Below are 11,259 nucleotides of genomic sequence, written 5' to 3'. Positions count from 1 at the left end.
TTAATATATATATATATATATATATATATATATATATATATATATATAAATATATACTTCACACAAAAATTGTTAGGAATAAATAACTTGTATTATATATGAATTCCCTTGGTAAATTGTCTAATAGTATTTAGGTACTATCAATCCTTTCAACATATCAAAACTGTTACCATCGGGTTGAACAGTCTCAATCGTATTATTCGCCAATTTAACTTTTAAGAAGCCGATGTCATCAATGCCAATAATTTTTGCGTCCTTTTGTTGATCATTTTGCAGGCAAATAGTCACGCTTTGATCACTATAAGTAGATAGAGAATATAATTAAAAGTTGTTGATATTAAAAGGCAATTCAATTTACCTATGCAGCCAAAGATCATAATACAAGGCGTAGAAACTTTCAAAATTCTCGTTTTGCACTTCAGCCAATATTCTTTCCATTTCATTAAAAATCATTGCAATGAATATCTCATATTTTAATAATGGTAATTTGGCGTTGGGAATTCGCATATTATACTCCTTGATTAAGTCGTTAATACACAACGTCGGTTTTGAATTATTTAAATTAATTCCGCAGCCAATATTCACAATTGCCTGCGAGCCCAATAATGTGGTCTTTACGACAAGTCCACCAATTTTACTGTTTCCATTAGCAATAATATCATTTGGCCATTTTAAAGCTATATCGAGTACCTAGACAAAAAATATACAAATATTATTTCCGTTTTTAAATTAACTCTTAATATAATGTAAATGACAAAGTTGATAAGCAGAGCAATATCGATATTCATATATATGTAAATTGTCACATACTTAAGTATCAATTATCATTAGCGTTGTTTTATAATAAAGTATATAACTAGTTTGTAAATTAAAATCAAATAAAATTTTTAATAAGCATTAAAAATGCCTTGAAGATAAAACCCACTTTTTAGTGGAGGTTAAGCGATATATTGTGATAAAAATGAATCGATATATCTTAGTGCACAATAATAACGGCGATACCATCGTCGATAGTTACGCAGCTCTACTACTTGGGTGTAGAGAAATTTCGTGCGTGCAGGCGACAACACGGCACCCGTTCTGTCTACCTTCTAAAAACTACTAAACTTGTCGCGTTTTCCGCATTTCAGAGTCTTTCTTAAGGTTTACATTTCGCGGGACTGCTCGTGTGTGATTTCTGTAAAAGAAACAAGCCAATTAAAGTGAGGGAATGTGCATCAAAGTGGTGCAAACAACAAATGGTTTGTGAGTGCGTCTGAAAAAATCAATCAGTTTGTGCTGCTGCAAGGGGCGGGCGGTTCACAACAAAATGAGCAGCAGCGCCGCCGCCCAGCTGACTGCGCCGCCAGTCAGCAGTAACAAAAGCGGCAGCAGCAGCAGTAACAACAATACAACGACGAATGCGAGCGAAAGCAATCTAATCATCATACAGGATATGATTGATCTCTCGGCTAACCATCTGGAAGGTTTGCGGACGCAATGTGCAACGAGTGCAACGCTGACGCAACAGGAGATACGCTGCCTAGAATCCAAGCTAGTACGTTATTTCTCCGAGCTGCTTCTAACCAAGACAAGGTTAAACGAGCGTATACCTGCCAACGGGCTGCTGCCGCATCATCAGGCCACTGGGAACGAGCTGCGCCAATGGTTGCGCGTTGTTGGTCTAAGTCCGGAGTCTTTGAATGCATGTCTAACCCGGCATACTACACTGGAGCAAACGTTGCAGCTGAGCGACGAAGAACTGAAACAAATGCTTGCCCACAATCCTAGTAGCCAGTTGGACGAGGAAGTGCGTCGTCTCACCAAAGCGATGCATAATCTTCGGAAGTGTATGGAAACGCTAGAAAGCAGCGGTGCAGTTGCGCCTAATGCTGATCCGGAACAATGGCATTGGGACTCATGGGATCGACCCCACCCTCATCACATGCAACGCGGCAGCATTGGCAATATTGGCCTCGGACTGAGCAGCGCCTCGCCACGCGCACATCATCGACAACATCAGCATCAGCATCAGCACGGGAATAGTAAGCCGAAAGTGGGTAGCAACTCCGCGTATAATTCTCGTAGCGAACAGCAACCACTGACTGGCTCACAAATGACTTTAACATTAACTCCCTCGCCACCCAACTCGCCCTTCACACCCGCCTCCGGCACGGTATCGGCCAGCGGCACTCCGTTGCGCAGCCGTAGTACCACAACAGCTGCTGGCACGCCACCGCCCGCAAAGAAGCATCAAACACTACTTATGCATAACAGCAGCGCTTCGGATATAGGAGTAACGGAGCAACCACCAAGGCCGCCGCGTAGCCGCCTGCCCACGGACCCGAGCCCCGATAGCCATAGCTCGGCAAGCAGTTCAGACATTTTTGTAGAGACTAGCAGCACCACCAGCTCCAATGTGCTACTAGTGCCGCCATCTCCAGGTGTGGCGCATGTGGGCATGGGTCATACCATTAAGCATCGCTTCAGCAAATGGTTCGGCTTCGTGGCCACCTGTAAACTGTGCCAAAAGCAGATGTTGAGCCACTGGCTCAAGTGTACCGACTGCAAATATATTTGCCACAAGTCCTGCGCTCCGCATGTGCCGCCCTCATGTGGTCTTCCACCTGAATATATTCACGAATTTCGTCAAACTCAAGTGGGCGGCAGATGGGACCCCTCCCAGCACAGCAGCAGTAAAGCGTCACCAGTGCCAAGGAAGAACACGCTAGGCAAGCCGCAATTGCAGCAGCCACAACTGCAGCATGGGGACAGCAGCTCACCAAGCTCAAGCTGCACCAGCTCAACGCCCAGCAGTCCAGCACTGTTCCAGCAGCAACAACAACATCACCCGCAACTAGGCACGCCCAGTGCCTGCCAGCCGAAACTGGCAGCTGCGGTGGGAACAGCGGGAGCACAACAGGGTCAGCAGAGTCAATTCAATTTCCCTAACGTGACTATTACCAGCATCAATGCCTGCAACAGCAACGCAAGTGCGGCCCAAACTCTGATATCCAATGAGTCGCAATCCCACATGACCACAGGTGAGCCCATGACCAACGGCAACAACAACAGCAGCTCCAACAACAGCAGCAACAGCAGCAGCACTAACAACAACAGCAGCAGCAGTTCCAATGGTCTGATCCATTCCCTGACCGGCAGTCAAGCGTCAACCAATTCGGCTGCGTCGCAAATGTCGAATTTGAGCAGCGGCAGCACTGCCACCTACACGGCCAGCCTGGTGAACAGCGGCAGCTTCTTTCCCCGCAAACTGAGCAATGCGGGCGTGGACAAGCGCACGCCCTTCACTAGTGAATACACGGACACACACAAGTCGAATGATAGTGACAAGACGGTGTCGCTGTCGGGTAGCGCTAGCACCGATTCGGATCGCACGCCTGTACGTTTGGACTCAACAGAGGATGGGGACTCTGGACAGTGGCGTCAGAACTCCATATCGTTGAAGGAATGGGACATACCCTATGGTGATTTGCACTTGATGGAGCGCATTGGACAAGGACGCTTTGGCACTGTGCATCGAGCCTTGTGGCATGGCGATGTCGCTGTGAAGCTACTCAACGAAGACTATCTGCAGGACGAACACATGCTGGAATCATTTCGCAATGAGGTAGCTAACTTCAAGAAGACTCGCCACGAGAACCTAGTACTGTTCATGGGCGCCTGCATGAATCCGCCATACTTGGCCATTGTCACATCGCTATGCAAGGGCAATACTCTGTACACCTACATACATCAGCGAAGGGAAAAGTTTGCAATGAATCGAACGCTGCTGATTGCCCAACAGATTGCGCAGGGAATGGGCTATTTACATGCGAGGGACATAATACACAAGGATCTGCGCACCAAGAACATCTTTATCGAGAATGGTAAGGTTATCATCACGGACTTTGGCCTCTTCAGCTCCACAAAGCTGCTGTACTGTGATATGGGGCTGGGAGTTCCGCAAAATTGGCTTTGCTACTTGGCCCCGGAACTGATACGAGCTTTGCTGCCGAGAAAGCCGCCCGGTGAGTGTTTAGAATTCACATCCTACTCAGATGTGTACTCTTTCGGCACCGTTTGGTACGAGCTTATTTGCGGCGAGTTCACGTTCAAGGACCAACCGGCGGAATCAATCATTTGGCAAGTGGGGCGAGGTATGAAGCAATCGCTGGCCAACCTGCAGTCGGGTCGTGATGTCAAGGATCTATTGATGCTGTGCTGGACCTACGAGAAGGAGCATAGGCCAGACTTTGCGCGCCTGCTCTCTCTGCTGGAGCATTTGCCAAAGAAGCGTTTGGCGCGTAGTCCCTCGCACCCTGTCAACTTGTCTCGTTCAGCAGAATCTGTGTTCTAACCAGCCTACTATATACATTTATACATTTCTATACACACGCATATATGTTACATATGTAAGCAGGCACACGCACACGCGCACACACTGTTTCTAATTAGCACAATTTCACGTTATATATAAATGTTTTTAAACACACATACCCACACCCACACCCACACCCATCCCCTTGCCCTTACCCATACCCATACCCAAACCCACACATGAACACACAGATGTTTGTAACTCTAACTGTAATTGTTGTGCGTGCGAAATGTCAAATGTGAAACCTGCTCTCCGATAAAAGGGGAAGAGAGAATGCAGAGAGCAAAGCTCACTTCCTCAGCCTCTCAAAGACTCGCAAAGAAAAGTTCAAAGTGCATGTGTTATAAAAACGTTAATTGTAAATATACATTTAAAGCAAATCAAAGCAAAACAAAAGAAAACAGAAACAAACCTTGTACATATATGTATATGTATTTGTACATATATGTATATGTACATTCAAATTATAGCAATTTACATATACATTGTAAAATATTTTTAAATTTAATTACAATTACGAATTGCAAACAAATGTTTAATTAAAAGACAATGTTTAAACGTTAAAGAGCAACAAGCAAATCCGAATGCGTTAAATAGGCATATAGAAATTACAATTTACCTATATTAATGAAAAGCAAGCACTGTGGCAAATCGAAATGTAAACATAAATCAGGTGAGCAATTTTTAAATTGTTAATTATGTATAAGCAAAGTTCTATATATATGAATATATACATATATATAATTATATAATAACAAATATATTAAACTGTGTATTGTAAAATGTATATAGCAAACAAATTGAATGCAAAATATACGAAAAAAAATGTCAAAATAAACTATAAATACAAAAATTAAATTTATTCAAACAAATCAATTATCTAAAGATAATGCAATATCAAAAATTACATGCATAGATTTCCACTTGATTTTAAACTTTGTAAGTTTCATAAAGTTTAAAAAATAAATTTCAGTTTTAATTGAAATTAGAAAGAACAAAAAAAACACATGGTGAAAAACTTTTATTGTTTTTGGACCAATTTCGATTAAAACCGAATGAAACAAAACACTTATAAAATGTACAAAATAATCAAGAGTGCTCTAGTCGGAAGTTGCCGACTCAGCTAAGCTGTTACCCTGAGCCCAGAGTCGAAAAATTGTGAATTCAATTATTTTCTATGCTAATTCACATTACTCAACAATCTAAGTAAGTCTGCAAAACAGTTACAAATTAAAATTGTTCAATTAACCATTTACACAACAAGTCTTTATAAGCTGAGAGGGTCCATTCAAATATTGTAAGTGCATCACATCGGATGCATCCAGTAAACGAATGAACAAATTTATACGCCTTGCTGATACTATAGTAAAATATTCTAAGACAATTCATAGATTTTATCTGAGCTTGACAATGTAAAAAACTAGATGCACATATCGACTCTTAAGCCAAGAAGTTTCTTCGAACTGTGTTTTGAACCACCGACAAATGGATTTTTATTTATTTTTGAGCTATATCTATATGATCTGATATTTAATATCTGGGCTTTATGGAATCCGAGCTCAATGCTACTATTAGTTGCACAGAACCACAACTTTTCACTCATTTTTTGGGTTTCAGGGTATAAAAGGAGTATTAAAACGCATTCTAATTATGTATATATTATTAATAGTTTACGAACCTCAAACATTGCATTAAAAATCTTAATGAAGCAATAACTAATGAAATGCTTAAAAGAATGTTCAAATTAATTATATCCAGTTCTGAAATAATCGCCTTTTGCGATGGCTTTGAAATAATATACCTCAAAAATGCGAAAATTATTGTTGTCAAACCTTCATAGTTCAAGATTAATATACAGACATATATAATCAGTGGATTCAGTGTATTGAAGTGGTCCACTAATCGTATATGTACCACAAGCATTGCGCATTGCATTAAAGACCTCATTGAAGCAATAAATAATGAAATTGCCATAAAAATATTCAATAAAGTAAAATTCATTGCTAACTCTATCGTCTTTTGTGATATCATTCATATATCAATCATCATCATCATCATCATCATCCTCATAAGACGTCAATTTCTTTCAGAGCTTTCAGAGTTAAATTTTCAATATTATATAATCACTTACCCTGTATTGTTTATGACCGCGAAGAGTATTGACAACAGCAGCGCCGATCACATGCTGTAACAAGGGCAGGCGTGTGCCCAACGGCGAGTCCATGTCGATGTGCAGCTGCGTAGAGAACATTGCGCAGCCCAAAGGACTCAGCCACTAATTAAGTAAAAAGAATATATTATAAGTCAATTCAAATGCTCGTAATTGCGTAATTATTGTAGATAGATTACCTGATTACCGCTGCGACCGATGCCATCTGTCTGTTGAACTGGCAGCACTGCGATGCCGTGCATTAGCTCTAGATCGTTGACCACATGCATTGAGCTGCTCAAGACTGGCGCATAGATGACCAAGCGTCCAATATGCTCCGTTTTCAAATTCTACAATGTGTGAATTGTACATTAAACAACTGAATACTAGTAAACATATTTTTTGTTCAAGTCAACACCCACATCAAAGTAATCAACAGTGGAGAAATCATCTGGACAGGAATGTATAAGAATGGGCAACACATTTGAGTTTGCGGCCGGCGCCTTGTCGTCTTTGCCACAGAACTTAATAGTTAACTTGGGCATAACGATGACATTGTCATGGCCGCTGCAACGTGGACGTAACTTCTCGAGGAGCTCAAACTTGGACTGCAAACAACGAAATGGTTAGCTGCACAAAACTGTATTAAAATATATAAACCACAGCTCACCTCATGGCGGCCCAAGAAATAGGCCTGCTTAAAGACCACGGCAGGTACTAGATCTTGCGAGTCGGTGCCTCGCACCTGCACTTCCAAGTACTTGCGCAAAAGATCCGTAAAGATCTCGATGCGTGTGCGTTCGCTTTGCTTCAAGATTGCAAACTTGACTTCATCAAACTCAAACTCGTTGGGACTCGTCTCCAGGTGAACCTACCAAAGAAATTGATTGTTATGAATGATAGCTTTCGAGGGATAGGTACTTAAAGCCATACCTGAGAAAAGACGGCTTTGCCGCCGCTTTGCACGCTGTTGGCCAGCAGCAGACTGGGCGTATTCCAGGTCTCCTCAGTGCCCAACACTTTAACATCCAGCTGGTGTGTCTGACCGGTCAAGTCCTTCAAATCCATGGACCTTGGACATACTAGAGCTCTAAGCGGCGTTCGTTTCGTATTTTGATTTGTTTTTTTTTGGTTTATATTTTGTTATATGTTGTTTTTGTTGTTGCAAATATTATCGTTTCATTTTTTTGGTTAATGGTAATTAGGATAATAGCAATGAGCACACATATAGCACATACACACACACACACGAGCACAGAGTAGAAAAGAGAGAGAGAAAAAGATCACACGCAAGGAAGAGAATGATAGCACACAAGATAATCAAAATTGTATGACAAAACAAATATTATTTTGGGCATATTTTGAAAATGAAAATTAAAGAAAAAGTTAATAATAGGTAATAGGTAATAGTAGGAGAGCACAATACACCAATTAAAATTTAAAAAAAGGTAGAAAAAAGACATGTGTGCAAACACATATGAACATGATATTTCAAATCAACGATTCGGTTATAGGAAATATACAAAAATAGCACCAATTTCAGCATGAAAGGTTTGAGAAACACAAAACAGATTGGAATTAGTAAAGATTCCTGTTAATTATGTTAATACAGCTATTCGTAAGCACAACAATTGGTTCCAATAACATTTGTTCTATTTCAATAAATAGATTCTAGTGGCGATTACGCCTTCAATTCATATTCATATTCATATTCATATTACGGGCGCCTGCAAGTATGCAGCAATTTGATTTGACTGGCAAAATATATAATCATGCATTTTAATAAAACAAGCAGTCTATATACATATACTTAAATCGGCATGTGTCTGTGATAAACTCGAATGTGTATGAATCGAAGCCTAAAGGCCTTTAAGCCTTTGAGGTGTGCCTTAAATCGTTACACTTCCATCGAAGTGCATTGAAATTTCAATTTAGATTATGAATGATTATTTTACGTGTGAAATTGTTTTCAGTGTATGCGATTCAGAACACACAAGTGAACTTACGATTTACGTGAATGAGATTGGACCGATGACTCCTCGCTGTCGGTGGAAAAGTTTTTCTTAACTGGAGAAGGTTGGTAGCAAAAAATGTGATGCATCATCTTCACCCGTTGCCATTTGTCGTAGGAAAACTGAACCAACTCGTGCTCTCGCACCTGAAACAGAGCAATGAACTTAAAATATTGATTTTTCTATTGGTCAAAGGAATGCACTTACCTCCGCAGTACGATAGTTAGGTAATATAAAGTGCAAGATATCCGAGCAGAGACTCAAGACCTTACCACCATGCAGAAAGTAGTCGACCAATATCTGGCCAATAGACGGCGCCACAGAGCCACAGACCACCAGCAGCGCCGTCTGCTCCAGCCAATGTTTCTCGCCCGCCTGCTGCGGTGTTAGCGCATAAATGGTATACACATCTGGCTCCAGGATCTGACGTAGTGTAACAACTGCCGAATCACGTGCACTGGCGCTGTCCGAGTAGACTAGTACGTTAAGCGGCTTACTTTCGCCCAGACTATTCTTATTACGGCGCAAAACGGGACGTGGTCGGGCGGAGGTTGACGCTTCGGACGGCGGCGAACTTGGTTTCACGGCAACAAAGCTTTTGCTAGGCGTCGACGCTTTTGCGACTATTGTACCTGTATTTTCCTGAACTTCTGGCGACTTTTCCATTTCCCGCGATTTGGTTGATAGATTTTCAGTCTTCGTCGGGGCAGTCCCTTTTTCAAAATCACTTTTCTTGCTTAGAAGATGATCAACTGGAGTCGGTTGCTTCAGCTGGGTGGGCTTGGCAGGAGATGGTGTCTTGGTGGTGGGCTCCACAACGGCCACTGCCTTAATGCTGCCCTGTACTGCCACGGACGACTGCTCCGCCTGTCGCTGGAGCAACAGGTCCTGCTTAGGAGTGCTAGCCTTCAATTCGCTGCGATTCTTTTGCTGCTCGAACTCGGTAGCCTGGTGGGCCAATACACTAAGCGCGCGCAGATCCTCCAAATGCTTTTGCCACCCCTCCTCACTGATTTCAGCAGCCTTGCGTGACTGACGCTTCAGATGATTAGCCAGCAGTTCAAAGGGCTGTGGTTCACCCTCTCGCTGCACAGCTGCAAAGGTAGAAGGTAATTAATATTAGAATGTTTCTAAATATGTTTAAATTTCAATCAGCTAGTGCGCTTACACTCAATCCTCATTAGTGGCAACTGATCATTAATGTATAAATTATTTTGTAAAAATGTCATTATCAATAGTTTTGTGAAGTGCTCAATATCCGTCTCGATGAGCACCGCCAGGTGGGAATCTATTTTCCAAGCAATTAGCTTACCGTAATTTTCCAACTGTCGTTTATTTAGAAGATTGGATCACGGTTGGCATGAAAAGAGAATCGGTAAGCCACATCTACATTATACATACATCAATTTTTTGTGCGAAAATAGTGCAAATATGACGCAATGTTTTTTATTGACCAAACACACGCAAGCTGCCTACTTAGTAGGCAAAAGCCAATAACTACAGCGGAGTTCGAAAAAATGTAAGTCCTAGAAGAACTGCTTAGCTAACTGTGCTTAGACTCACCTGAACCGGTACACAGTTTTGTGTGTTCATTTCTCGCTGCTGCAGGTCAATATTCGCTTCGATCAGCAATTGTAGATGCTGCGCCTTGTCCGGGGACAGACTTATTCTGGGTTGCGGTTCGATTTCGGTTGGAGTTACTGTAGGTGTAGCACAGTCAGCGGCATAGACGAACGGAAGCCAGCTAGGGGCTGGAGGAAAGCTAATCCATGGTGTAATCTGCACTGATTGCAATGGACGCAGGCAGCAACCGTGCTGGTTGCCATGCAACCACAGTATATCCGTTACCTTAGCCACATTTCGATTACCGCACAGTTCCGAGCTGGCTATTGTAGGATCTAGATTTGCGAGAGGATATATTAAATTTACACAAAATTAAAGTTGTATTCGTCTTACCAAAGCCGTCATCGTTGCCAGGTTGAAGTGCATAGAACGCAACGCTAGACGACTGCGCTAACTGCTCAGCAATTTTGCTGCAAGCTCTTTGAATACGCCAAGCCTGCACCAAAGTGGCGCTCACGTAATAGAGGGTTAACATCTTGGACAAAATGGGGGCAACGGTCACAAAGGTTCAATTTTAATGTATTACCATTCACTGATTGACACAGATACTTGCAATCTAATACACGGGCCACTTTTAATAAAATCAATTTGCGGTTTCGTAATGTAAGCAAATTAGATTTGCTTTTATCACTTCTGGAGCGCAATGTCTTTTACGCGCTTCCTTAGCAACGGTTTGACATAGTTTTTGCATTCTGCTATGCCATGACATTTATTGTTGATTACTGCACACGCAAATTCCAGAGGACGCTTTTATGCTTATCAAAAAGGCAGATAAGGAAATGCGCCATTCACAGCAAAACGTTAAAATCAGCTGCTTATTTTAACAGAACATAAACAAATTATTTCCAATTGGATATTGTTTTAATTAAACCGTATATACAGCTTGCTGTCTATCATATTATTTTTATTAATGCTAAAAAATGTTTATTGTCTTATTATGTTACAAATAAAAATGCAAGATTAGGGTATTTTATGCTCAAGCTTCGACTTAAATTGTTACCGATAAATAAGACAACACAAATATTATCGATATATTTCTAACACAAAATAGTATTATTTCTGGTTGAATCTGTTAAATCAACTGTAGACATTAATAGTCCTGTTAATAACATTTTATA

General features: G+C 41.3%; 2 protein-coding genes across 7 annotated transcripts; one reads left to right on the top strand and one right to left on the bottom strand.

The window, feature by feature from the left end:
• Positions 1-77: 77 nt before the first annotated feature.
• On the bottom strand, positions 78-10,930 carry LOC111603564 (biotin--protein ligase). Of its 6 annotated transcripts, none has more exons than XM_023321205.2 (12): positions 10,475-10,930; positions 10,082-10,416; positions 9,687-9,843; positions 8,726-9,612; positions 8,513-8,664; positions 7,440-7,596; positions 7,177-7,377; positions 6,929-7,114; positions 6,707-6,856; positions 6,489-6,632; positions 359-690; positions 78-298 (listed from the first exon to the last, which is right to left on the bottom strand). In XM_023321205.2, the coding sequence occupies exons 1-12, from the start codon at positions 10,614-10,616 to the stop codon at positions 121-123; spliced, it is 3,021 nt and encodes a 1,006-aa protein (XP_023176973.2). In that variant the 5' UTR covers positions 10,617-10,930; the 3' UTR covers positions 78-120. The 6 variants fall into 6 exon arrangements, with proteins under 6 accessions (XP_023176973.2, XP_023176975.2, XP_023176978.2 ...); XM_023321207.2 differs by having other exon boundaries at positions 9,831-9,843; XM_023321210.2 differs by having other exon boundaries at positions 7,440-7,578; positions 9,831-9,843.
• LOC111603563 (kinase suppressor of Ras 2) lies at positions 997-4,764 on the top strand. The gene has a single exon (XM_023321203.2). It carries the CDS (start codon positions 1,310-1,312, stop codon positions 4,334-4,336), a length of 3,027 nt encoding a protein of 1,008 aa, XP_023176971.2. The 5' UTR covers positions 997-1,309; the 3' UTR covers positions 4,337-4,764.
• Positions 10,931-11,259: the final 329 nt, after the last annotated feature.

This window comes from Drosophila hydei, unplaced genomic scaffold (assembly GCF_003285905.1).
Source record: "Drosophila hydei strain 15085-1641.00,03,60 unplaced genomic scaffold, DhydRS2 tig00008119-arrow-pilon, whole genome shotgun sequence".
NCBI classification, from domain to species: domain Eukaryota; kingdom Metazoa; phylum Arthropoda; class Insecta; order Diptera; family Drosophilidae; genus Drosophila; species Drosophila hydei.
The sequence above is the reverse complement of the archived record's forward strand: the minus strand, read 5'-3'. Positions and strand labels throughout refer to the sequence as shown.

Excerpts from the sequence above, each read along its gene's own strand:
- LOC111603563 (XM_023321203.2), top strand. The coding sequence starts at position 1,310 with ATGAGCAGCAGCGCCGCCGCCCAGCTGACTGCGCCGCCAGTCAGCAGT.
- LOC111603564 (XM_023321205.2), bottom strand. The coding sequence starts at position 10,616 with ATGTTAACCCTCTATTACGTGAGCGCCACTTTGGTGCAGGCTTGGCGT. Across the intron at positions 7,597-8,512 it reads CAATCTCATTCACGTAAATC|AGCTCTAGTATGTCCAAGGT; the intron begins GTAAGTTCACTT and ends AACGCCGCTTAG. Across the intron at positions 6,633-6,706 it reads TCGGTCGCAGCGGTAATCAG|TGGCTGAGTCCTTTGGGCTG; the intron begins GTAATCTATCTA and ends TTACTTAATTAG.